This window comes from Pseudorca crassidens, chromosome X (assembly GCF_039906515.1).
Source record: "Pseudorca crassidens isolate mPseCra1 chromosome X, mPseCra1.hap1, whole genome shotgun sequence".
In the NCBI taxonomy this organism is placed as follows: Eukaryota; Metazoa; Chordata; class Mammalia; order Artiodactyla; family Delphinidae; genus Pseudorca; species Pseudorca crassidens.
Window position 1 is genome coordinate 116,919,086 of NC_090317.1, and position 27,847 is coordinate 116,946,932.

Genomic DNA, 27,847 nt, shown 5'->3' on the forward strand with positions numbered 1-27,847 from the left:
CTTAACAGAGTAATTTCAGTTTTAACTTCGAAAAATCTCTCTTTAATGGTTTGAAAAGATTTTCTAACTTTGTTTTCTTTCAGCATACTTCTTGATGAAGAAGGTCACATCAAGTTAACAGGTAAAAATCCTCATTTTGTTAAAATAGTCTCTCCTACTCTATATAATTAATTTCCTTTAAGGTTGATCATGGTATAAATATTAAGTAACACATTGTGTTAAAAACTTGAATTAGAATTTTTAAATAATTAATGTAAATATTGGAACTATTAATGTAAACTTTGGAACTCAAAGTTTAAACTTTACGTGTGCAAATTATTGTAGGATATTTATGAACTTGATATTTATTTTGGCAGATTTTGGCCTAAGTAAAGAGTCTATTGACCATGAAAAGAAAGCGTATTCTTTTTGTGGAACTGTGGAATACATGGCTCCAGAAGTAGTTAATCGTCGAGGTCATACTCAGAGTGCGGACTGGTGGTCTTTTGGTGTGTTAATGGTAAGGTTTGGGGTGTTTTTTTGTTTGTTTTTTTTTTTTTGAAGTTCACTAGTGAATATAGTAGAAATATAAATCACTTGTTTTATTGTATAGCAATTTTAGAAGATGTGGTTGTAATTAAGATGATGCTTTTTTATCTTCTAGCCTTCAGATTTTATACCTACTGACTAATACCTCTGATTATTTCGCCTTTTTATAGTTTGAGATGCTCACTGGTACACTACCTTTCCAAGGAAAAGATCGAAAAGAAACAATGACTATGATTCTTAAGTAAGTACTCCCTAGTGGATGTGTTTTGATGAGATTTAAAAATAAATGCTTCAAACTAAAAAATGAGATTTTTAGAGTGTTAGCTATAGTATAAGAAATAACTAAGAAATTCATTGATATTATGACATCAATATTACGTGGTTTAAATATGAGCAAACCCCATAGATCTAGAATACTCATAATTATCTTCATGTTACTACTGAAAGGTTTACCTTTGAGATTTGGAATATGAAAAAGATGCCCATTATTCTACTTCTGTTTACGTTGTCCTGGAGGTACTAGCAAGTAAAGTAAGGCATCCAAAAGAAGTGCAGCTTAAGGTTTAAAAAGCAGAAATAAAATTGTCATTATTGGGAATTCCCTGGTGGTCCAGTGGTTAGGACTCCACGCTTCCACTGCCAGGGGCCTGGGTTCGATCCTTGGTCAGGGAACTAAGATCCCGCAAGCCCCACGGCGCGGCCAAAAAAAAATTGTCATTATTTAGTTAACATGATTGTGTCCATAGAAAATCCAAATCTTCATATAAATCCTTGGAATTAATGAGAGCTTGGCAAAGTTGCTGGATAAAGGGTCAATAAATAAAATCTATTTCATGTCTGTATACTAGCAACAGAAAATGGAATTTTTTTAAAAAGATACTGTTTACAATAGTAAAAAAAAATCAAACCTAGGGATAAATCTAGCAGAAGTTATGCAAGAACTTTATGCAGAGAACTTAGAAAATGCTAGGAAATTTTAAAAGACCAAAGTAACTTGGAAGGTTGTACCTTCCAATATTCACATTACGACAGACCCAAGTGTTATAAAGGATGTGTGTTATCCAATAAAAAAATATAATGTGAACCCCATACATAATTTTAAATTTTCTAGTAGCAACATTAAAAAAGTAAAAAGAAACAACTAAAATTAACTGTAATATATTTTATTTAACCCAGTATATCCAAGATATTATCATTTCAACATGTGATCAGCATTAAAAAATGATCGAGACATGATACATTATTTTTTTTATTTGAAACTCACTGCAGGTTTTACACTTACAGTTTGAGCTAGCCACATTTCAAGTACTCAGTGGCTGTATGTGACTAGTGGCTACCATATTGGACAGCATAACTGTAGTTTCAATGCAAATCATATTTAAATCCTAACAATTTTTTTGTGTGGAACTTAATAAACTGGTTCTTATATGATAATACAAAGGACCAAGAATAGCTAAAACACTCCTGAAGAATATCAAGATAGGAGGACTTGCTTTACCAAGTATCAAGCCTTGCCATAACTATAATTAGGACAATATGGCATTAAAACAAGTATAGAAAATAGAATTGTGCAATGGACTCGAGAGGCCAGTAGCAGACCTATACATATATGGACACTCGATTTACAACCATTGGAAATTGCAGAGCAGTAGGGAAATAGCACCTTTTTTAGTAAATCATGCTGGAAAAAATGATATTCAAACAGAAAAAGATAAAACTACCTCACACCATACACAGATCATTTCCAAGTATATTACATATATATATATATATTTTTTAACATATATATGGGAAAAGGGAAGAAAGATTCTAGAAGAGAATATAGGAGGAATCTTCATGACCTTGGTGTAGAAAAAGTAGTCTTTCAACACAAAAAGCATGAGCCATAAAGGAAAAGATTGATAAATTATTACTACATTAAAATTAATAACTTCTCATCAAAATATTCCATTGAAAAAATAGAAGAAATTTATAACATATAACCAACAAAGGACTTGTTTCCAGAAGATGTCAAGGACTCCAGTCAATCAATAAGAAAAAGACAGCCCAGTAGAAACATGAAGAGACGTAGGGACTTCACGAAAGAGGATATCCTATGGCCAATAAGCTTATTAAAAGATGCTTGCCCTCATTAATCAGAAAATGCAAATTAAAACCACAGTGAGCTACAACTACATACCCGCCAGAGTAGCTAAGGGTACAAAGACTGACAATACAAAGTGCTGACGGGCTGTGGAGCAGTGGCAGCTTTCATACATAGCTGCAAGGAATGTAAATACTCATATAACCTCTTTGGAAAGCAGTTTTTGGCATTTCTTCTAAAGTCAAATACATGTATAACCTCATCCAGTAATCCTGTTCCTAGGCATGCACCCAGTTTTTATGCATCAAGGTACTTGCACATCAAGAAACAAGTACCCAGATATTTATAGCAGCATTATTTATAATAGCCAAAAGGTAGAAACTAGATTGTTAACAGAAGAATGGACTAATAAATTGTGGTATATTCATACAATGGAATACAGCAGGGGTTGACTATAAATATTTTAGATTTTGTAGGCCACACACAGTCTCTGTCACATATTTGTATTTTTTATTATTTGCTTCTAGCACTTTTAAAATGTAAAAACCATTTGTAGCTCAAAAGCCATACAAAAATAGGCTGAAGCCTTTTGCCCGTGGGTGTAGTGTGCTATACAGCAAAGAAAATGAACAAACCACAGTTAAATACAATGACTTGGGTAAATCTCACAAGAATGTTGAGCAAAAGCAATTCAGACACAAAAGAATGAATACTACACAGATGATCCTATTTATAAAGTTTTAAAAGCAGACTAACTAAAGCATAGTTTTTAGGGTCCCTATTTAGATGGCAGAAGCCTGCGGCAAAATCAGGAAAGTAGTTAACATTGGATGAGGGGTTCTGGCAATGTTATATTTCTTGGCCAGATGACTGTTCACTTTGTGGTCAGTCATGGAGCTGTGTACTTTGGTTTTGGGTTTGGGAGGTTTGGTTTTGTTTTTTGCACTTTATGTTACTCTTCACAATAAAAAACATTGAAAAATATTTGCTATACAAATGAATGTTCAGTGAACCTTCATCACTCCATCTACTCTGGCCCCTTCCTTTCAGCTAATAGACACACTTTAGTGTTGAGAAAAACAAACCATTTCTTTGACTTGGCCTATCTTTCAAGTTTCTGCAGCATCTTCCTGCATTCTTTCAACAAAAAGCCTCTTTAAAGAGTGGTCTGTGCTTTCTCTTACTTTTTTTTTTTGGCTGCTTTTATCCCATAGCCTGTTTGTCGTTCATTTCTACCGCTCCATTGAGCGGCTCCATTCTCTCACTATGGTCATCAGTAATTTCCTGGTTGCTTAAACTAGTGGCAGATTGTCAGAAAGGTGACTCTTTGTATGATTTGTTCACGCAATTCATTCAACAGATGATTGAGGTCTTTCTATATGTACTTAGGATGCAATGTGAACAAGAGTGACAAGATCTTCTGTGGTCTCACTGAGCTTGCATTCTAGTGGGGGAGACAAGGAATTAATATTTAAACAAATAAATATAATAATTTCCCGTAGTAATAGGAGCAGTGGGGATAATAAACCAGGGTACTTTTGAAGTCTGAGGGAAGGGGCAGGGGCAGGAATCATTTTAGATGAGACATTTAAGGAAGGTCTCTCTGAGGAGTATTTGACACTGCTGGCCACCCCCTCCCCCCTTCATTTTTCCTACTTTCATCTGCTTCTCCCACCTCTCTAACCATTCTTCTTTTGGTCTCTTTTGCTTGACCATTCCTTCTCTACCTGCTTTTCTCTTTTTAATTATGAAAAATTTCAAGGGTAAATTCGCTAAAATAGAGTAATACAGTGAACATACGTATACCAATCACCCACATTCAACAGTCATAAAGATTTTGCCACATTTGCTTTGTCTATTCCTCCTTTCTTTTTTTCTTCTTTACTGAAATAGTTTAAGCATTCCAGACATGTCATTTCTCACCTACTGCAGTTTGCATTGCTAAAATGTATGGATATTTTCTTATGTAAACTGGTAATAGTTATCTAATACCAATCCTTAACCAGATTTTTCAGGTTTTCTCCAAAACTGTATCCCAAATCAAGTCTGCACATATCCTTTCGTTGTATTTCTTCAGCTTCTGTTCATCTAGAACAGTGTACCCCTGTTGTTCCCCTGCCATTTACTTGTAGAAACCATGTCACTTTTATAGAATTTCACTTTCTGAATTTATCTTGTTAAAAGATGAGACCACTTCTTAATATCTGAAACAAAAAGCATAAAGGTGATTGTATTGCTTACTATAGTAGGGAAAGCGGTGCTGGTCCAGTAGAATCTCTCCAAGCAGAGTAGACCATTGTTCTTATATAGGGTTTTGGGGAAGGGTGGAGTTCAAGAATTGGCAGGTTTTCAGGGCCTAAAATGAATCGACATCATCTGTAAGTATGGTTACTTGGGTGGGACTCTTGGCACTCAGGTGTGGTTATTGGCGTCAGTTCATTCTTATTTGGCTAATTTTCACAGATGAAGAGCAGTTACTGATTCGTTGGTTTGCAAAAACAAAAAACTCTGTTCACCTAGGCAAGTTGTCTTTGATCAATTGAATGGTTCTGGCGCCTCTCTTGTTACCATGGTTACATAATAATTAGTCTTTTCCCAGGAGTGTGAAGTTTTTTTATTCTCCTTGTGATGTTTTTTCACTTGTTACTTTATCCTGTTTTTGGTTAAACTTTTTTGGCAACATTATTTCATAGCTCGTGCTTTTGCACCCTATTGCATCACGTCAGGAGGCTTACAGCACCATGTTGCCCCACTTTAAGTGATGAATTCCCATGGTTACAGCTGATCCCTCCATTGTAAAGTTCCCTGTCAGGTTTTCATCTAATAGTTTCATCCACTGATAATCATTACTTGAAACAGTTATTTTATTAGGGATTTTAAATTGTGTATTTTCTATTACTGTTATTCCTTCACTTATTAGCTGGTATTTTCCAAAACAATGAGCTTTTCCTCATCAACTAGGGCTATTTAGTTACCTTGAAATAAGGCTCAAACAAGATGAGCCCCAGTGGGGGTGATGTCCGATGAGTTGGGTTTTTATGTTAGTTTTGGCTTTTTCCTTTTCCTTTTTCACTATAACGAAGTCATGGGATTTAATAATCAGTGTGATTCAGCCAATTGCATTCATTATTTTTAATGCCCAAATTGTTCTTTTTCTGACCACCTTTTAAATGTTCTCGTTACCCAGTGTTCCATCTCTGATATGCTTTTCTCCCCGCCTGGACTCACTTTCCTGACTGACATCAGTCTTTCCAATAGCTATTGAACATTTTAATTACTCCCGAATCACTCTTTCTTACCTTAATTTACCAGGCACCAGACCTTTATTTCCATTTACTCACCTGCATGACTTAACATTTTTAAACTAAATTTATCTTTGTTCGCTGTTCTGTTCCTCTTCTTGTATTCCCAATTAACAGCTTTTCCATGTACCCTATCTCCTAAGCCAGAAACCTAGAAATCATTCTTGACTTCTTCCTCTCTTGCCTACAAAGGTATTCACCAAATTCACTCTCAGAAATATTTCACTGTCCCAGCCTTCCTTCTGCATTGCACTGCTTACAGTTCTCAGATCTCCTACCCATGGTGATCTCCTACCCACACTATAGGGCCGAGCTTCTAAGTAGATTGCTCACTGCCTACCACCGCTTCCTACTCCAGATCATTCTATACTTCCCTTGGAGTTCCCTCTTGAAAATAAATCTGGTCCGTTAGTCCACTGTTTAAAGACCTCTGCTATATTCCTGTTACCAAATACGGCAGTGTTTCCCCTCGTTTCTGTCGTTCAACAGAATGCTAATTCTACAAGATGTTAATAGGTATTCTCTGAAGAAGAGGTGCTAAAAACAAATGTTTAGAAAAATACTGATTTCATTACTCTAAATTTATCGGCCTTTTATATGCAACGTATTTTATTTTTATGTCTCTAACAAGGGGTATAATAGATAGCATTCCACAAACTCACTGGATCATGAAATATTTTTTTGTTGTTGCTAAGTGTCTAGGGAAATTAATATTATTTAGTAAAATATTGGGGGACACTGGCCAAACGAATAGATTCTCAACCTTTAAATTGCATTTAAGGCCTTTTTCAATCTCCCATGTTAAAATAGATATTCCCTACTGTTCCCTTAGCACTCTTTACATGTGTCCTTCTGAATTTGTCTCTTAATGTACTAGCATTATCTATATCTGTCTTCCCCACTGATTGTGGGGGGGGGCTGTCTTTATCTCCATATCCTAAGCAGTGTCTAGCACATAGTAGCTTCAATAACAACTCACTGAATAATAAATGGATCTATTTCTGAAATAGAAATTTCTCTGCTAGCCATTTTCTCCAGCTCTGTTATTATTTTCATACTTACAGGATCATTGGTTTCCTTAATTTGTAGGTTGAGAAAAAGAGTAAAATTATATATTAGAAGTGAAACAGACCTTCAAGCTCATCCAGGCCAGTGGTTTTCAGACTGTGTGCCACAGACATCTTAGATGTTCCACAGACCCCTTTCCCACCAGCTCCCCTTCCCTGGAGGGCTATTAAAGGGAACGGGAGGAAAAAAATAGGTGTGTGAAGCACATGTTCTTTTAAATGTTTTAAATGTTGGATTTCTTAAATTCCTATTGAGAAAGGGTTCCAAGTCTACAGTTCGGCAGCCATTAATCTAACATCCAATCCCCTTGCTCATGAAGAACTGGTAACAGGCTCAAGGGGATTGGCTTTCCCAAGGTCACAAAGTTCTTAGTAACAGACCCAGAACTAAGACTCAGATGACCTTACTTTTACAGTAGTGCTTTTTACCAAATTCTGAAAAATGAAGAAGTTCATTAGAAGATTTGGGGCTAACATTCTGTGTTCACACAAAAACCTAGACCCAAATACTCATAGCAGTTTTATTCATAGTAGCCCCAAACTGGACACAATCCAAATGTCCCTCAACAGATAAATGGATAATCTGTGGAATATCCTTGTCATGGAATACTACTTAGCAATAAACATGAATGAACTACTGGGACTTCCCTGGTGGTGCGGTGGATAGGACTCCATGCTCCCAATTCAGGGGGCCCGGGTTCAGTCGCTGGTCAGGGAACTAGATCTCACATGCATGCCACAACTAAGAGTTCATGTGCTGCAACTAAGGAGCCAGCAAGCCACAACTAAGGAGCCTATGAGCCGCAACTAAGGACCCCACCTGCTGCAACTAAGGAGCCCTGGAGCAGCAACTAAGGAGCCCACGTGCTGCAATTAAGACCCGGTGCAACCAAATAAATAATATAATAGATAGATAGATAAATAAATAAATAAATGGAATGAACTATTAATACAACAACTTGGATGAATCTCAAGGGAATTATGCTGCATGAAAAAAGTTACATACTATATGGTTCCATTTACATGGCATTCTTAAAATGACAAAATTATAGAAATGGAGAATACATTAGTGGTTGCCAGAGGTTAGGAATTGGGGAGGGAGGGAGCTGGGTGTGGTTATAAAGGAGCCACTTGAGGGATTCTGGTGGTGTTGAACTGTTCAGTACCTTTACTGTGGTGGTGGATACAGGAACTTAGAAATGTAATAATGGCATAGAACTTCACCTCACAGCTGTCAGGATGGCTATCATCAAAAAGTCTACAAATAGTGGTCGCTTTGGCAGCGCATATACTAAAATTGGAATGATACAGAGAAGATTAGCATGGCCCCTGCACAAGGATGACATGCAAATTCGTGAAGCATTCCATATTTTTACTTTGTTATACAGCAGAAACTAACACAACATTGTAAAGGAATTATGCTCCAATAAAGATGTTTTAAAAAAAAAAGTCTACAGATAACACATGTTGGATGGGAATTCCCTGGCGGTCCAGTGGTTAGGGCTCTGTACTTTCACTGCGAGGGCCCAGGTTCAATCCCTGGTTGGGGAACTAAGATCCCACAAGGTGTGCGGTGTGGCCAAAAAAAAAGCACACATGTTGGAGAGTATGTGGAGAAAGGGGAACCCTTGTACACTGTTGATGGGAAAACTCTAATTCAGAAAGATACATGCACCCCAGTGTTCATAGCAGCACAATTTACAATAGCCAGCACATGGAAGCACCCCAAGTGCCCATTAACAGATGATCGGATTAAGGAGATTTGGCATACGCGCGCGCGCACACACACACACACACACACACACACACACACACACAATGGAATATTACTCAGCCATAAAACAGAATGAAATTCTGCCATTTACAGCAATGTGGATGGACCTTGAGGGCATTATGCTAAGTGAGATAACTGAGACAGAGAAAGACAAATACTGTATGATATCATTTACATGTGGAGTCAAAAAATAATGCAAATGAATGTATATGCAAAACAGAAACATTCACAGATACAGAGGACAAACGTATGGTTACCGAAGGGGAGATGGAAGGGGGGGGCGAGGGACAAATTAGGGGTGTGGGATTAACAGATACAAACCACTATGTATAAAATCAGTAAGCAACAGGATATACAATATAACACAGGGAATTATGGCTGTTATCTTATAATAACCTAAAATGGAATATAATCTACAAAAATACTGAATCACTATGCTGTACACCTGAAACTAATGTAATACTGTAAATCAACTATACTTCAATTTAAAAGATGGCATAGAACTAAACACACACACAAATAAGTGCAGTGAAAATTGGAGATATCTGAATGAGATCAGTGGATTGTGTCAATGTCAGTATCCTGGTTGTGATATCACACTATAGTTTTGTAAGGTGTTACCACTGGGGGAAACTGGGTAAAGGGTACGTAGGCTCTCTCTGTATTATTTCTGATTTTGAATCCATAATTATCTTAAAATTAAAAGTTTATTTTAAAAATAAAATACAGATACCTCCAAAACATAAAATATATGGATTTATTATTTAGAGCCAAACTTGGGATGCCACAGTTTTTGAGTCCTGAAGCCCAGAGTCTTTTACGAATGCTTTTCAAACGAAATCCTGCAAACAGATTAGGTAAAATTTTTAATTAATTTGTTTCTTTTGTGTGTTTGTTGGTGTTTGTTTTCTAGGGGGGAGATGGATATTTGTGTTTGTTGTGGGATTATGAAATAGTAGGACAAATGTTAAAAGTGAAGACTGAATAAACAATATATATATTTATCCTTGAAATAAAATTACCATTTAATCAAAACTAGTCAATTTTTGATAGGCGCAGGACCAGATGGAGTTGAAGAAATTAAAAGACATTCATTTTTCTCAACAATAGACTGGAATGTAAGTATAGAATGAAAACTTGCTTGAAATTTTTTTTATAATTAACACATGTCTAAGTCTCTTATTTTTCCTCCAGAAACTGTATAGAAGAGAAATTCATCCACCTTTTAAACCTGCAACTGGCAGGCCTGAAGATACTTTCTATTTTGATCCTGAGTTTACTGCGAAAACTCCCAAAGGTAAGGAGAAAACGTGAAAACCCAAATATAAGACAATATATATTTTTTTCTTGTTCAATCAGAAAATCTTATCTAGTATAACTCTATATACTGTCCTCATTTTTTCCCTTCATACACTACCCCTGCTGTAATAACTAGATCATTAGTAAATCCTTTATAGCATTTTATAGAAGTTAAGATCCTTGTTAAATCTTTTAGCAAATTACGTTGTACCTTAAACTTCCATACAATTTGTGTGAAAAAATTATTTGGTTGTGCGTTTATTTACCTGTAGCTATGTTCACGTGAAATACTACAGCATAAGTAGTGCCCTTTAAAATTCTAATATTATATGGTATTCTGGAAGTACTTACAAAGTTCAAATCCCAAACATAACTTAAACTTCATGTGAGGTGTGATAACTTCAAAATGATTCATATCCTGTATCAGGCTTTATCCTAAAATTGCACAAACAGTGACTATTAGAGAAGTGATCTTTGAAATGGTAAGTTGTATTTCATTCATTAGTGTGTGCATTATACATAATGGTGTTTTTCACTCTAATGTTCTCTCATTTAGGTGTATCAGATCCCAGGTTTATCATTGACAAGGAAATAAATAGAAAATGTACTTGCGTGTATTTCCCATAGAGTGTATCATTCAAACCTTGCTATAAAGCTTTACAGCCAAAAGTCTAACAATCTATATTAAGCATTGATGGGTGTTTATTTTTGTAAGGCAGCCTTAGAAATTTGGATTAACACATGAACAGAATTTTATCAAATGTATAGACAGTGATATGCATAGAACTGATGATATATGGTAATGTTTTACTTTGCTTTCTCAATACAATTTGTCCTGATAGAGGAAAAATCTTAGAATAGAGCAGTTCTATATTATATTCTGCCCAGATAGTTTCTCTTAGCAGAAGTCTTCAGTATAATACTGTCACATTGATGTAGAATTCACTAAACAATATATATTGCTGAGAATATCAAGCTGATATTAAAAGAGAACTTTATGTGGAGTTGATGTTTAAGTAGATTTACCTGTTTTTTGCTTGCCTTTAGCCTTTATAGTATGTTTATAAATATTAGTATGCCTAATTGTATGTTTATATTTATGAATAACATATTATTATACTTGTATTATTGCTTTTTTAGTGAGCATTAACTGTATTGTGAAAGTATTTTTCTGTTTTTGTTAATGCCAGTAGATTCCACATAAATAATTTGAATAACAATACATGTCATGTCATCAAACATTTTAAGGACTACGTACTGTGATCGTCCTTGTGTGTGTGTGTGTGTGTGTATATATATATATATATATAAATTTGATCTTTTACATGTATAATAATTTTATCTTCAGTTTAGATTTCTAGATTCTGACATTATGTGTTGAGACCACTGGACTAAATCCCTTTCTCCTAAATTATCTGCAGATCAACCTTATATCTCCCCCTAACCGGGAGCCATAGCATTGTTAGGTTATTATTTAGGGCTGCACTGTCCAATGTGGTAGCCAGTAGCCATATGTGGCTGTTTAAATTTAAATTAATTAAAATTAAAAATTTTGTTTCTTAGTCACACTAACCACATCTCAAATTCTCAGTAGCTACATGTGGCTAGGGGCTACTGTATTGGGCAGCACAGATAAAGAAAATTTCCATCACTGCAGGAAATTCTTTGGGACAGTGCTAATTTAGAATATATTAACCCAGTAATTCATTAATTTAGTATATTCTTCAAATGAATTAGCAATTTTCTGGGCTCTGAGGGACTAGGATGTTAGAGTTTTGATGGCAATAAGCCATCAGGACAGATCTGATACAGTGCCTTACTTAGTTATCCTGGAAACACTGGATACCTGAGAAGTGGAATTCCAGAATAAGTGAGAACGCTCATAATGTTGACAATTCTTCCCTTAATTACCTTTCAAAGCAATTACTTTCTTAGTAATTTATTATTCTTTTCAGATTCACCTGGCATTCCACCTAGTGCTAATGCACATCAGCTTTTTCGGGGGTTTAGTTTTGTTGCTATTACCTCAGATGATGAAAGCCAAGCTATGCAGACAGTTGGTGTGCACTCAATTGTTCAGGTGAGTGAATGTCTAAGTAATTTTAAATTTGAAGTGTTGTAAGATACAGTTCATCGTGTGGATAATTATGTTAGATTTGATCTGCTGACCTTAAGTGAGCAGCTTAAAATACATTTTATATCATTGACATTACTCTTAGAAACTCCTTTCATATACCTTTGAAAAGGTTGCATGCGCCAGAATCCTGGATACCTATCTGACTTGAAAGTAGAATTCTAAGAGAGTTGAGATAAGTATCACCATCTTGTTGTCTCTCGTCTCCTGTGCCTTAGAATGTTTATTGGGCCTAATTTGTTTCATCCTCTGTCTCTGTTAGATCAGCTGTGGTGAGCTGAGGTCTCCTAGTTCACTGATACTTTCGAACAGGGGTCAGCGGACTTTTTCTCTAAGGACCAGATAATAAATATTTGAGGCTTCGTAGGCTATATGGATCTCTGTTGCGACTACTCAACTCTGCCATTGTAGCACAAAAGCAGTCATAGATTGTATGTAAATGAATGAACATGGCTGTGTGCCAATAAAACTTTGTTTAGCAAAAACTGGTAGTGAACCAGATTTGGCCCACAGGCCATAGTTTGCCAACCTCTGCCATAGAAATATATAAGAAATAAAAATAAACTTAAATTTTAAGTTTTCCAAGTTTTGTGTCCTTGTTCTTTTGGAGCCCCATTGTCATTAGGAAGAAATGGTTATGGATACTGCCTTAGGGTACCTCCCTCCTTATCCCATCTGTTGATCAGAGTGGGAGAAAAAGGAGCTACAGAAGCAGGTTTCTGAGTGTGTGTGTTTGTAGCAGGCGACTGCACTGCTAAATTAAATGTTATTAGAGGAACACAAATAGTACAAACCATTAGATTTATTTCTTCCCATCGTAGTATCATGGAGAGGTAAATTTAATTCATCTTCTTAATCATAGAGGGAACTAGATACATCTTTTGAAGCACTGAATTGTTTTTAGGGTATACTTAGTGCTTGAATTTGCTTGATGATTAAGTTGCTTTTGCGCTAAAGTTTTTTTCACAAGTCAGTTATCTTGCTTTCCACTTTCTAGAAAACCAATTTAAGCACTGTTTTTTGAACAAAGTTCATGTTGAAATAGTCTGTCCCTTTTACTATGACAAGCATGTGATGAATTCTATAGAATGTATGTTTATGATTTCTGTGCGGTGCATCGGAGAGACGAATCCAGATGTTCTAATTCTGAATCCTCCTAAATCTTTTCTTCTATACCAGAGGTTTCAAATGTCTCCCCGTTTGCAAAGGTATTTCAAAGACCTATAGCCGTTTGGGGAGTAGAATGGGGCATAACCACTGGCAAGGCTGTCGGCCCCTTATCACGTAGCTCTGTGTTTCTTGTTGTACATATTCAGTTTTTTCTTTTCAACATAAGCTTTTTTTAAAGGCATATTTCTTGCTGTGCATTGTATCGTAGACACTTCAGAAGTGCACAGTTGTAGAAGAATATATGCGAAAAATTCATTTTTATTTTTACTAAATTCATTTATATTTATAGTTAAGGCCAACAGTGCATGCTGAGTAACATGTTTCCCTATTATGTAATGTACCAAAGTCATTACAGGGCTCTTCATCAATTTATAATTGTGTTTGTAGCAGTTACACAGGAACAGTATTCAGTTTACTGATGGATATGAAGTAAAAGAAGATATTGGGGTTGGCTCCTACTCCGTTTGCAAGAGATGTATACATAAAGCCACAAACATGGAGTTTGCAGTGAAGGTAAGTGTTTTTAGATTTCAAATGCACCTCTAACAGTTCTTATTCATGCATGCTAGTACCAGTTAAAAATTACAGTCTTCTTTGGTAAGTGTGCCTTTTGTTATAAAAAGGTAAGGTTGATATAAATGTCTGGCTAGTGATCTTCAGGGATCTTAATCTGGAACCATAGATCCTCCTATGAGCTCAAAAGGTAAGGCAGCATACATCCAGTTTGCGGAGGGCAGTACCACTTTACACCTGACCTGGTTTTTAGTAGCACCCCGTGTACTCTCAGAAGTCCCCCGTTTATGGTCAAGATGTCAGGGAGTTCCTCGGAATTATATGCCAAATTTTGTATGTTTACATTTTTATGGCAAAAATGTTCATACCACCTTTCACATTTAGAAGGATCTGTGAACCAATAAAAGAATAAGAACCACTGTCATAAAATATATTATCATTAGCTGTTTTAAGTTCGTCAAGCATCCTAAGACAGTAAAGATTTTCTAAGCCAAAAACCAAGGCACATACCTCTATAATAAAGTTCGAGTCCAAACCTTTAGTTATAAGTGAACAAATACTATATTCAAGTTTCTGCCTTTTCACTTCTTGAGTTGGATGCCTCTGCTCTCCCATCACAAACAATTCAAGTAATGTCTAAAGCTTTCAACTTAATTTGAGCCTTAGAACTAGTCTATAACTATGGGTAGCTCGTGTTTAGTTAGTGGGGAAAGTGGCATTAATTATTATTACTTCTATCCTTCCACCAGTCTGTCCATTTATCTAGATCTAATATGATTTTACTGTGTAAAAGTAAAAATAAATGTGCTTTATTTATGCATAGCAAATATCTGGGAGGACACACCCAAAAATGGTTGCTGCTATCTTAAACTTGGATGTAATTGTTCTAAAAAGTCATCAGTGTCTGTAAGGCATTCTGTCAGTTATAAGGATGAACCATAGAAATACATTTTAATTTGCTCTTCTACTCAGTGAAATGTGGGGTACATAGAAATTTTCAAACTGCACACATGAAAGGAGAGAATGTGAATAATGTACTTGGTAGGCAATCTAAGAATGTATCTTGCCTCCATAAACACATCAGAAAAAAGCAGAAGTGTCCTGAGGCCCCCTTCAAATTATAGAAACCAGGAGCAGTATACCAAAACCTTGAGAACATCCTCCAGCTATATGTGGATTCTTGTGACTTAAATTACATCCCTAAAACCAATCCCAGCACTTGATTCTACTGAAATTACTACATATCTAAGATTCACAAGCAGAGTTATGGATATAATGTAAGCTGGGCTCAAGATTAGCAGATCAGAGAGAATGTTGCCCAAAATAAAACCTCCCCAATTCTCTGGTGGTCCAGTGGTTAGGATGCCACGCTTCCACTGCAGGGAGCACGGGTTCAATCCCTGGTCCAGGAACTAAGATCCCACAAGCCATGTGATGCAGCCAAAAAATAAGTAAATAATAAATTTTTAAAAATAAAATAAAACCTCCCAATGTGTTCTGGTTTTCAAAAGACTAACCCCAAATCATCTCCCTTGAGTCAGCATGTCTATTCCATGGACCTTTCTTCTTAATCATCCATTTGCCTGATTCTACACTATCATTTGCAGTTGATCACAGTGGACGCCTGTATGTTTGACTTACCTGTTCTCCAAATAAAGAACTGTTTTCACAACTAAATCCATTTCAGGTAGCAGATTTGGCTCATATTGAGAGTTGCAAGCTCTTTCCTAGGATGCTGAAGCGTTTGGGTACTTATTGCATACATAATTACTAAGCTGTTTTAAAACTGAAAGTATGAAGGTCACAAAATTTATTTCAGACTACATTTTGGATGAAATGAAAGGAAAACTTGTTGCCTTTTCTTTTTTCTTTTCAGTTTTTTTTTTTTTTTTTTGGCTGCATTGGGTCTTCGTTGCTGCACAGGCTTTCTCTAGTTGCAGCGAGCGGGGGCTACTCTTCGTTGCGGTGTGTGGGCTTCTCAATGCAGTGGCTTCTCTTGTTGCAAAGCATGGGCTCTAGGCGTGCGAGCTTCAGCAGTTGCGGCATATGGGCCCCAGAGCACGCAGGCTTCAGTAGTTGTGGCTCGCAGGCTCTAGAGTGCAGTCTCAGTAGTTGTAGCGCACGGGCTTAGTTGCTCTGCGGCTTGTGGGATCTTCTTGGACCAGGGATCGAACCCGTGTCCCCTGCACTGGCAGGCAGATTCTTAACCACTGTGCCACCAGGGAAGTCCTTGTTGCCTTTTTAAAAATATAATGTTACTTTAACAGATGAAAACGTTAAGAGAAGTATTTTTAAGAAGCAGGTGACATAAAAGAGTTGGAAAGCTAAATTAGTATTTTAAAGGGCTTTATTGTAATAATTAAACTTCATTCTAGCCAAGTAGAATTCTAGGTATGGTATTCTGCTTAGCTTTCTGCCTAGCTTCAAAAATAAAGTTTGTTCTACATAACTGTTAATTTTTTATAAGTAGCTTACAACTGATGGGATATTCCATTGAAGCATTTTATTAAAGAAAGTAAATTCAATAAACAAATGCTAACGGTGATATTATAAATACATCTTGCTCTTAATTATCTGTATTGATAGGGGTTAGAAGTTAACTGAGGGCTTCCCTGGTGGTGCAGTGGTTAAGAATCCGCCTGCCAATGCAGGGGACACGGGTTTGAGCCCGGGTCCAGGAAGATCCCACGTGCTGCAGAGCAACTAAGCCCGTGTGCCACAACTACTGAGCCTGCGCTCTAGATCCTGTTAGCCACAACTACTGAAGCCCACGTGCCACAACTACTGAAGCCCGTGCTCCGCAACGAGAGGCCACCGCAATGAGAAGCCCACGCACCACAATGAAGAGTAGCCCCCACTTGCCGCCTAGAGAAAGCCCACGCACAGCAACGAAGACCCAACACAGCCAAACATAAACAAATAAATAAATCTTATTTTTGTTTTTTTTTAAAGTTAACTGCGTTCCCAAAGGTGTAAGACATTGAAGGCTGGAAGAAAGATACGTTAACTGTGTTCTTGGTACCTTTTCTGGAGGCTTTTGAGTTTTTATTAAATCCTAAACTTGCTAAAAACTTAAACTAGACAGACCTGGTTTGAATGTGACTCATGGCGTAGAGTTTACTTTACAGCCTTGCCATCTATATCAAGACTGGCTTTCAAATTTTGATTAGACAGTCTGGCCAGGTACTTGAATAAAAATGGTTGATAAATGGCTTATAAATACAGTGTTTACACAAAATAACACCTAAGCCTGTAGCTGTAAATACTTAACGTTTATACTGTATAGTTCATGAGATTTTATGATAAATATTTGCCTTTTAGATTATTGATAAAAGCAAGAGAGACCCTACAGAAGAAATTGAAATTCTTCTTCGTTATGGACAACATCCAAACATTATTACTCTAAAGGATGTAAGTAGATTCTTTAACGTAGATCATTTGACTCAGTCGTCTAACTCATATTTGGAATGTTTTCACATATCATGTGGTAGACAAAGAATTCGATATAGTGAGTAAAAAAAATAAATTAGAGGCCAACATATATAGCATAATTCCAGTTATAGAGAAAAATGTTTAGTTAATTTTTCTGCCTTTAAGAAAAAAAAGTATTACGTTATTGCTTTTAATATCAGTATTTACTGGAACACTTGGGTATTAATTATGTTCAGGATTGACAAGTCTCAGGCTCCATAGGCTCCCCAAACTGTCTTCCACAGTACTGCCAGAGAGAGCTGTCCCTTCTATCTAACCATGTTACTTCCCTGCCTACAGTTCATGTTCCCCATCACCTCTGGTCCCTGCATTCCTCCATCTGTAGTAGTTTTCACACTTCCTCACACACCCTATGCTCCAGCCATGCTCAAGTATGTACAAATTTTTCTTAACATACCTCGTTTTCTTCTGCTGCTCTGTCTTTGAATTTATGATTCACTCAATTGAGAATGCCATTTCCCTTTTTTGCCTGGCTAACTACCACACAACTAAGACTTGGCTAAGGCATTACTTCCTTCAGGAATCCTGCCCTGCCCATCACCACCCCCCAGACAAGTGAAGTTTCCTTTCCCTGCTACTTATAGCTTTCATCATAATAGAGGTGTTGGCAAAGGGTGCGAACTCCTCAGGCAGCATTAAGTCCTCTCTTGCTCATGGTGCCCACATAGGCTGAAAGGCCGTGTCTGGGTATTGTAGACCAGAAGTGTCATGTAGCCAGCTAAGCCAGAGGACTCCTAAGGTAGCTTTCACCTCTGAGGTTCTGTGAATACCAACGTTTATCCTCCCTTCTCCTTCCTAACTGAAACTCTAATTTCCTCAGAATAATTTATCACTGTTCATTGTTAGAGGAGAATGTTAACTTAGTCCCATTAAATATTTCACTTAAGTGACTCTTTAATTAATATAACCTCCAAGAATCCAGCCAAGTAAATTAAAAAGGAAATGTAGAAAACACTTTCTCTCAGCCTTACCTGGGGAACTCCCTAAGCTGTTGCTATTTTTTACATCTTTGCTCCTTCCTTCATTTCAAATTCCAAAGTCTCTAAAATTATCCCCACTTTTGTTACAGCATCTCCAACATTTTTTTAAACTCTTATTTCTATGTCTGTTTCTCCCTACTAGAATAAAAACTTTGAGGGCAGGTACCTTGTTTTCTCCATATTTGGGGCCCTAATACATGGTACCTGTTAGGGAGCTAAGCAAAGGTGTGCAGTAACTCTATGAGAAGAGGGGAATAAAAGGGCCTGAAGTTTAAGGAGAGGGTTATTTCAGTTTGGGAGTGCCTAGAGTACAAATCCAAAATTACAGTGAGCTTTCTTTTTCGACATTAGGAGTAAATTGGTATGCTTCTGCGTGGTTGAATGGAATTTCTCTTTGCTACTTAATCTTCCTACTTAGTTCTTGCCACAGCTTGTCTTTCGATTTAATCAAAACCAGAATAATTCTTTGTACTGTTTGTATAAATACAGAAGTTCTGCAGTTGCAGAAGTTCCAGGAAAATCACAGCAGCATGTCTTTCTACCAGTCCCTCTCATCATGAGTAGGTAGAAAGATCAAGAGGAACACACCCTAAGAGCAGAAGTTCAGTGCCCCTTCGGATACCATACCCATACTTATTTTGATTGCCATGAGTTAAGGTTCACGGAAGGAAACTAAAGGTTATTTTTCTGACATTCAGTCTCATCAATTCCTATTTTAATATCTTTATGTGTATAAAATCGTTTGCAAATTTTATATCCTTCATTGGTTGTGATAAGTAAAATTTTCCTTGTATATAAAGTGAGTTTTAATTTCTCTTTTACTATGCCAAACTGTGTGCTGAGCACATGTAAAGCTTCACATAATTTTTTACATTTTGCTGTTAAATGTTACAGGTATATGATGATGGAAAATATGTGTATGTAGTGACAGAACTTATGAAAGGGGGTGAATTGCTGGATAAAATACTTAGACAGAAATTTTTCTCTGAACGAGAGGCCAGTGCTGTCCTGTTTACTATAACCAAAACTGTTGAATATCTTCACGCACAAGGGGTAAGTCTTTTTAACGTTTTACATATATACACACACACACACACACACACATATATGTATAATATCTTATAAAATTTGATATAAAATACCAAATACTCTTTTTCTTACCTTTTCTTTCTTAATGTTTGAGCTGAAATTACAAAGGTAGAAGTTAGTTTATGCCTGTAATGAAAAATATATTAGCTTAATTATCCTACTGTTCTTCCTCTATGTAGACTTCTCCCATTGAGCTTGAAATTCTTTTTTGTTTCCTTCTTTTTTTAATTTAATTTAATTTTTTAACTTTTTATTTTATATTGGAGTATAGTTGATTAACAATGTTGTGAGAGTTTCAGGTGTACAGCAAAGTGATTCAGTTATACATATAAATGTATCTGTTCTTTTTCAAATTTTTTTTCCCATTTAGGTTGTTATATAATACTGAGCAGAGTTCCCTGTGTTACATAGTAGGTCCTTGTTGGTTATCCATTTTAAATATAGCAGTGTGTACATGTCATGAGCTTGAAGTTCTACTTTGAAATTTTAGCTTGTTTATAAACATTAAATTTTTATGCTTCCCAAGAAGTGAGTGAGAGTTTGTGACCTGGAAGATGTAGCACCGTTTTTGCTAGGCCACTGTGTACTTTTGAGAACTGGGCCCATTTCAAGTTTAGAAGTGAACCAGAGAGTCATGGGTTGTATTCACTTATAAAAGGAAATCCTTCAAACAGATGAGGCCAAATAGCCACCTGGTTTCTGGATGGTGGATGCTTTCCTCCTTTCTTCCTGCATATAGATTTTTAGTAAGTGGCAAAAAAAAAAATCATATTTTTAAAAGAAGAGAAGTCTGGGAGGGAAGGGGAACAAAGGAGAGATGAGGGGAGGAAGGAAAGGAGGACAGCAGAGGAGTGAAGAGGAATGGGAAGCAAGAAAAGAATAAGAGATCTCTTCTTAAGGAGTTTATTTTCAGTACGTTATTCTCGTTTTCTTTGCCCCTAGAAGCTAACAAATGAAATGTGTTAATTTAATTCTAGAGCTTCTTGACTTGTAGCTGCTCAAGATTTGCCTAGTACTGGGATTGGAAATTGGTAGAACTCAGTTTTCACTGAAGAATTTGTGAGTTTGCAGTCATCTAACTCTTCTATGTTCTTTTCTCAGTGCCTCAGCAGTAATTAGTTATTAAAATGTTCTGGAGAAATAGTGTTCCGGATGTTAGGACCTAAAACTGAGGTTATTGATTAGAACATAGACTCAGAATTTGGTGATGGAGGAAACACATAAGTCTAATAAGGAGTGTCAGAGAGGCTTATGATAAAAGAAGTATTCAAGTAGGTGATTAAAGGGGGAAAGTAATACAAACTCTAAAGGAATGGTATCTTTTTGTGTTTGTGACTTTGTTACTTGGATATCAAGTAGGCAGTACTTACGTAAATCTGGGAGTTTTTTTTCCTTTTTACTCCTAAAACCCATGCCTGTTCCATTGAGCCTGTCTGTATATGTTTGTTGTATTCATCCCTTGTACACGCCATTCCCTCTACTTAGAATGACTACCCCCACTCTTCTGGCTTGTTCATTCTGTTCTTCAGATGTTGGATCAGTTGTTACCTCCTCTAGAGACCCTTCCTGACCCACCCGAGTTATGCCCCATCTCTCACCTATTTATTCTCTGCCTCCCTTACTACTAAGTTCCTAGCATATAAAGGCAAGGATCTTACAGGTCTTGTTCACCAAAGTATCTGCAGCTCCTTGTATAATACCCTGGTACATGATACACATTCCATAAATATTTGTTGAACGATGAATAACCTGGAGACAGATATTACTGCTATTTGCATTTTTCCTTAATCCGCTTACTTAATTGGACAAAGAGGGGGAAGGTAAGTACTGTTCTTTCTTCCTCCTCTCCTTGCCCCAGTTCTGTGTTGCAGTTATATTACACTGTCAGCATTTTATAATGTTGGGATAATGTAAAGGTTGGTACCCATCATCTTGTTAAGTGCATTGCTTGACAGTTTGTGAATAAATAATTTTCCATAATGGAAATGTATCATTAATGCACCTCTTTAATTTGTATTTCAATTAGGTGGTTCACAGAGACTTGAAACCTAGCAACATTCTTTATGTGGATGAATCTGGCAATCCAGAATCTATTCGAATTTGTGATTTTGGCTTTGCCAAACAGCTAAGAGCAGAAAATGGTCTTCTCATGACTCCTTGTTATACTGCAAATTTTGTTGCACCAGAGGTAATTGCAAAAGAGTTTGCTTGCAATATTTCAGTATATTTAAAAACTCATTTACTGTGTTTAATATAGAATAGTTAATAGTTGTTTAATTGAAGAGTTAGTTACTGAGCAAATAATTAGAATAAAATGTCAGCCCTTTTTCTTCTGTTGGTAGTTCATCCTGTCATCAATCCAGTACTACCTATAATGCTTTTCCCGCTCTGACTTCTGTCTTTCTGCATAATCACACATCTATAGCTAACTACTATCACTGACACTTCCGTGCTTGTCAGTGCATGGAGTTAAATGGAAACTAGCTTATTCTTCCCCTTTCCTAACACCCTTCGAATTTCCTGGTTTTGTCACCATCTTCCTTGTATTTCTAAGGCTAAAACACCATGGGCTCTTCTTGTCTTTAGCTGTATAACCAGGTACCATCTCTTTTATCCCCTGCAACCGGTTCGGGGCTCTTCTGTTCACAGAACTGCCATCCTAGCCCCTGCTTCCCTCACCACACCCCCGATGACTGCCGCAGCCTAGGTGCGCGTTGCTTCCTTTTGTCGTTCTGTGATCAGTCCACAAAGAAGCTACAAAGCTGCTGAAGTCTTCTTCAAGCACTGCTTTGATCAGGTTGCTTCTTTTCCTAAGAAATTGCAGTTCCCCACTGTAGCAACTCTAAAATCCACTGCTTTGCCCTCAAAATTTCTTGCCTTTTGATTATCACTGTGTAAAAAATTGTAACTACAATAGTTAATCCTAATATAGGGCTTATGTGCCAGTCACATGTATTAACGGATTTCATCCTCAGAGATATAATTTATATATAATAATTCATTCTCATTATAACTTATGTGAGGTGAGTACTTTAATTTGCATTTTATAGGAAACCAGGTGCACAGTGAGGGGGTGATGTCATTTGCCTGTGGTCAGATCTAGATCTGAGCCCAGGCAACCTGGCTGCAAAGTCTATGCTTTTACCATGTGCTAGATATTTCACAAAAATTGTAATAGTTGATAATGTTAAGATAGTTGGATCCCCCCTCTGTTTTCCAAACTTTTTGTAATTTTGTTACTTTTTAGATAGAAAAATATTTTTTAAAGATTATTTGAGTCTGTTCTCCCAGAGATACTAGAACTGATGAGGGACAGATTCTTTTCTTCTTTGTCCACATATCCACAGCCTCTGACACACATTGGTGTCCAAGCGTGGCCCCCTAATCCAGCCATCTAATTTTTCCTCATGATTGTTTCCTGCTTCATATAAGCAGTCTGCTTCTTGAAATCACCATGTAGCTTTTATGCCTTGGCACACTGGAATGGTTTTTGGAATGTTTTTTGCTTTAGACCCTGCCTCTAAATTCTCCTTCAGGAAATCTTCAGTGATCATACCGTCCTTAGACCTCTTTAACTCTTTGTCTCCTCTTTACCATTTAGTCATCTGGGTTAAAACTTTAAAGTCCTCCTGAAATCTTCCTTCTCTGTTATTTCTCCACATTTAGTCTGTTGCCACATCCTTTCCATTCTGATTCCTAAATATTGTAGACCCCTTTTCCCTTACCCCATACATCCAATCTTTTTTTTTAAATTTTATCTTGCCGTATAACATACAGTAAGATATATTTTTTAATGCTTTTCTTTTTAAAAAAATTTATTTTATTTACTTAATTTTTGGCTGCATTGGGCCTTCGTTGCTGCAGGCGGGCTTTCTCTAGTTGTGGAGAGCGGGGGCTACTCTTCGTTGCGGCGCACGAGCTTCTCATTGCAGTGGCTCCTCTTGTGCATGGGCTCTAGAGTGCAGGCTTAGTATTTGTGGCACATGGGCTCAGTAGTTGTGGCTCGCGGGCTCTAGAGCATAGGCTCGGTAGTTGTGGTGTGGCACATGGGCTTAGTTGCTCCGTGGCATGTGGGATCTTCCTGGACCAGGGCTCAAACCCGTGTCCCCTGCATTGGCAGGCAGATTCTTAACCACTGCACCACCAGGGAAGCCCTATACATCCAATCTTTACTAAGTCCTTCCCATTTTATCTTTATGTCTTCCCCTTCATGTCCTGCCTTACAAATTGCCTCCTGTGAGGTGGCCTGTCTCCATTCTCTCTTCTTGCCAGCATTTCCTCTATGCCTTGAGTTATCTTTCTGGTATACACATCCACTTATTTTATTTTCCTCTTTAATGCTTCAATAACATCTGATTGCCTGCAGGGAAAAAAATCTAGATTACTTAACAAGCTTTTTATAAAAAGCTCTTCAGTGAACTCCCTAGCGGTCCAGTGGTTAGGACTCAGCACTTTCACTGCTGGGGCCCAGGTTTGATCCCTAGTCGGGGAACTAAGATCCCGCAAGCTGTGTGGCGCAGCCAAATAAATAAATAATTTAAAAAGCCCTTCAGTCTCTCTAGTATCCCCTGTCTGGAAATCTGGCCACACTGAACTTGCCTGGCACTAAGCAGGCTCTGCTCTCTTGCCTCTGCCCTTTGAGTGTCCTCTGCCCTCCCCCACCTCTTCACTTTGCCTCCTGAATTCTTACTTATGGGCCCAATACAAGCAGGCTGCTCCTAGCTTTCCCTCTCTCCCCATATCAAGAATGAATTGCTTCCTCATCTTTGTACTCATATCCTTTACACATATAGTTTTGTTAGAATACTTATCATGTTGAATTGTTAACTATGTATATGTTTATTTCCTTTGCCAGATTCTGATTTTCTTAAGGAAAACCATTGTTTTGTATTTGTCACAGTTTTTTTTCCTTATTGAAGTATAATTGCTTTACCATGGTTTGTTAGTTTCCGCTTTATAACAAAGTGAATCAGCTATACATATACATATATCCCCATATGTCCTCCCTCTTGCGTCTCCCTCCCACCCTCCCTGTCCCACCCCTCTAGGTGGTCACAATGTATTTGTCACAGTTTATGCCTGATAATAGTTGGTGATTATTAAATGCTTGAGTAAATCAAATTATATATATATATATAAAAGAACAGTTTTACACTATACCATTTATACTTAGTTATATGTTTTCTTAATTGTTTTATGTTAATCGTTTCTGCAGCCCCATACAAAATATAAATACATTTAAATAAGAAATTTACCTTCAATTTATTTTTATAGTCCACTGTGTGCCACAGCAGCATTCAGTAAATTAATTTGAATATCAAAATTTAAATTTATACAATTCTCACCTATGAACGTGTCTGACATAGGTCCATGGCCAGAGTCCCAAGCAGTTGTTAGTTCACCGAGAAGGAAATAAAGTTTTAAGCTTTAAAATGCCGGGGGCTTCCCTGGTGACACAGTGGTTAGGAATTCGCCTGCCAATGCAGGGGACATGGGTTCGAGCCCTGGTCCGGGAAGATCCCACATGCTGCGGAGCAACTAAGCCTGTGCGCCACAACTACCGAGCCTGAGCTCTAGAGCCCGCGAGCCACAACTACTGAGCCCCGTGTACCACAACTACTGAAGCCCACGCGCCTAGAGCCCGTGCTCCCAACAAGAGAAACCACCACAATGAGAAGCCTGCACACCACAACAAAGAGTAGCCCCCGCTCACCGCAACCAGAGAAAAGCCCGCTTGCAGCAACGAAGACCCAATGCAGCCAAAAATAAAATAAATAAAATAAAATAACTTTAAAAAAAAAGATTTAAAATGCCAAAAAAAAATTAAATTTATATATATGAATTATTAGTAGTAGAAGGTTCTAGAATAGGATTACTATATTGCCTTGTTTGTTAATCATGTTCTGTTTTTCTTGTGTGCATTGATTTAGGAGATATAATTCAGTTCACAGCCTATCCAAATCTATATAATAAACAGCAGTGTGTTAATACTAATTTTTACTTTTTCTAGGTTTTAAAACGACAAGGCTATGATGCAGCTTGTGATATATGGAGTCTTGGTGTCCTCCTCTATACAATGCTCACTGGGTGAGTATGTACCATATGTTGTAAGCATTTATTTATCAATATTTTGTTTAAATTATCTAGGTTTATTTTTTCAATCTCTATGTTGTAATATCTTTCCTTCCATATTTTCTCATCTTGTTTAATAATACAATCCTATCTTCCTCTCTCTCTCTCATATTTATAGCTATATCATTACTGTTTTCTGTAGTGTAGTGTTATTAATGTCTTGAGGTCATAAGTTGATTTTTTTCCATATCTTTCTTGTAGTCTAGTTATGTCATAAACATATACTGTTTTTTTCGGGTTTTTTGCGGTACGCGGGCCTCTCACTGCCGTGGCCTCCCCCGTTGCGGAGCACAGGCTCTGGACGTGCAGGCTCAGCGGCCATGGCTTACGGGCCCAGCCGCTCCGTGGCATGTGGGATCCTCCCGGGCCAGGGCACGAACCCGCGTCCCCTGCATCAGCAGGCGGACCCCCAACCACTGCGCCACCAGGGAAGCCCCATATACTCTTTTAAATATTTTATTCTATAATGTGTCATATCTTATTTATATTATTGTGTATTAAATCTAAATTAATATTTCATAACTTATATCTTGACCTGGTGCTTTATGAAGCTTCATGTTGTTATTTTTTTACTTTAGTAGGTTTTAATAAAGTATTACATTAAATGAACTACTTAGAGTACTTTTGGTTACTGCAAATAAATATAAAAATTACCAACCAAAAAAGAAGTTTTATTCATTAGCATTTTAATTCTATTATAAATTAGTTACACTCCATTTGCAAATGGCCCTGATGATACACCAGAGGAAATATTGGCACGGATAGGAAGTGGAAAATTCTCACTCAGTGGTGGCTACTGGAATTCTGTTTCAGACACAGCAAAGGTAAGTATGGCTTCCTATTAAAAGCTTTTGAGAAAATAATTTTTCATAATCCCTAGTGAGAAAAAATAATATCAGTTAGAAACTTGTTTATAAAGTTGTATTGAAATGATGTTACCAAATAACTCAAACTCAAAAATTGACAACTAATTTTGTTTCTTTCCCAGAATATATTGGTTTGGCTTTATTATCTATATATCTCAAACTACTTCTTACTGATGAACATGATGAATAATAATGGTGGTGGTCTTCATGATTTGTGTGTCTCCTCTGTGCCTCACACTGCACTTTACCTAAATTATCCCATTTAATCCTCTTAACAACCCTGTAAAATAGGTGGTAGTATCACCATTTCACAGTAGGAAACCAAGGCCCAGAATTTTAGTGTGAACTTATCCTCAGTTATACACCAGGCACATGTGGATGCTCAAAAATAAATAGCTGATTCCAAAGCCCTTGTTCCCTAGAATAACTACACCATTTTCTATTTTTGGTCCATATTATGAAGAAAAGGGTCAATCTTCTTCACAGTAGACAGTAATTTAGTTTTATATGTCTGCTTGAAATCTATTTGGAAAGCCTTTCTCGCTGGAAGACCTGCCATCCCCTGAATAACGCTGATTTGCTTTCTAACCCTGCTCTAGTTTCACTTTTTTTTTTTTTTTTAGTTTCACTTTATTTAGAGAAAATTCTTTTTTAAAAAGAAGAGCAAAGTTTTTCATTTCAAAATAAGGAAAACATAGAGGAGATGAGGAAGATACATATTGGTAAAAAGTGCTGGCTCATTTTGCTTAGAGGTGGGTGCTTGAGTTGAGGTGATTGCATTAGTAAATAGGGTATGTCAGAAATTTTTATAGATACTTTTGGCATAGAGATGAAGCCTCAGTTGACCAGCTTAATGCCTGTGTAGATAATACTTAGTTTTGTAACTGTATTTAAAGTGATAGGTTAGCCTTTCCCCTTGTTTAACAATAAAATTTTTTAAACCAGATAATTCATTTTCCTGGGTACTTGTTTACTTTTTTTTTTTTTGCGGTACGCAGGCCTCTCACTGTTGTGGCCTCTCCCGTTACGGAGCACAGGCTCCAGATGCGCAGGTTCAGTCGCCATGGCTCACGGGCCCAGCCGCTCCGCGGCATGTGGGATCTTCCCGGACCGGGGCACGAACCCGTGTCCCCTGCATCGGCAGGCGGACTCTCAACCACTGCGCCACCAGAGAAGCCCCTTGTTTACTTTTTAATTCATGTATTGAGCACCTACAATGTGCTTAATAAGTGAAGGCTCCAGGGATAAAAGATGTGACTCAGATGGAATTCCTGATCTCAGAGAGCTCACAGTCTAGTTGGGAGATAGCCAAAAATATACAGTACAGTGTCACATGTGCTGTTACAATGCTCTGTTTTGTATGCTAAAGAAGTTCACAGATGATGCTTGATCAGAAAAATTTCAGGGAAAGCTTTCCA

General features: G+C 37.2%; 1 protein-coding gene and 1 non-coding gene across 5 annotated transcripts in view; both read left to right on the top strand.

Annotated features, from left to right (window-relative positions):
• Positions 1–27,847, top strand: part of RPS6KA3 (ribosomal protein S6 kinase A3) — a 110,394-nt gene that overhangs the window by 75,199 nt on the left and 7,348 nt on the right. For all 4 annotated transcript variants that reach the window (XM_067723310.1, XM_067723312.1, XM_067723309.1 and 1 more), the window contains 13 exons: positions 84–121; positions 357–499; positions 699–769; positions 9,523–9,611; positions 9,808–9,872; positions 9,949–10,051; positions 12,009–12,133; positions 13,745–13,870; positions 17,192–17,281; positions 19,237–19,395; positions 21,458–21,619; positions 25,442–25,518; positions 26,270–26,387. In XM_067723310.1, the coding sequence (XP_067579411.1) occupies positions 84–121; positions 357–499; positions 699–769; positions 9,523–9,611; positions 9,808–9,872; positions 9,949–10,051; positions 12,009–12,133; positions 13,745–13,870; positions 17,192–17,281; positions 19,237–19,395; positions 21,458–21,619; positions 25,442–25,518; positions 26,270–26,387 (1,366 nt within the window). The remainder of the gene's footprint in view (positions 1–83; positions 122–356; positions 500–698; positions 770–9,522; positions 9,612–9,807; positions 9,873–9,948; positions 10,052–12,008; positions 12,134–13,744; positions 13,871–17,191; positions 17,282–19,236; positions 19,396–21,457; positions 21,620–25,441; positions 25,519–26,269; positions 26,388–27,847) is intronic.
• On the top strand, positions 8,252–8,354 carry LOC137217710 (U6 spliceosomal RNA). The gene has a single exon (XR_010940212.1). It is a non-coding gene; the product is annotated as a U6 spliceosomal RNA (small nuclear RNA).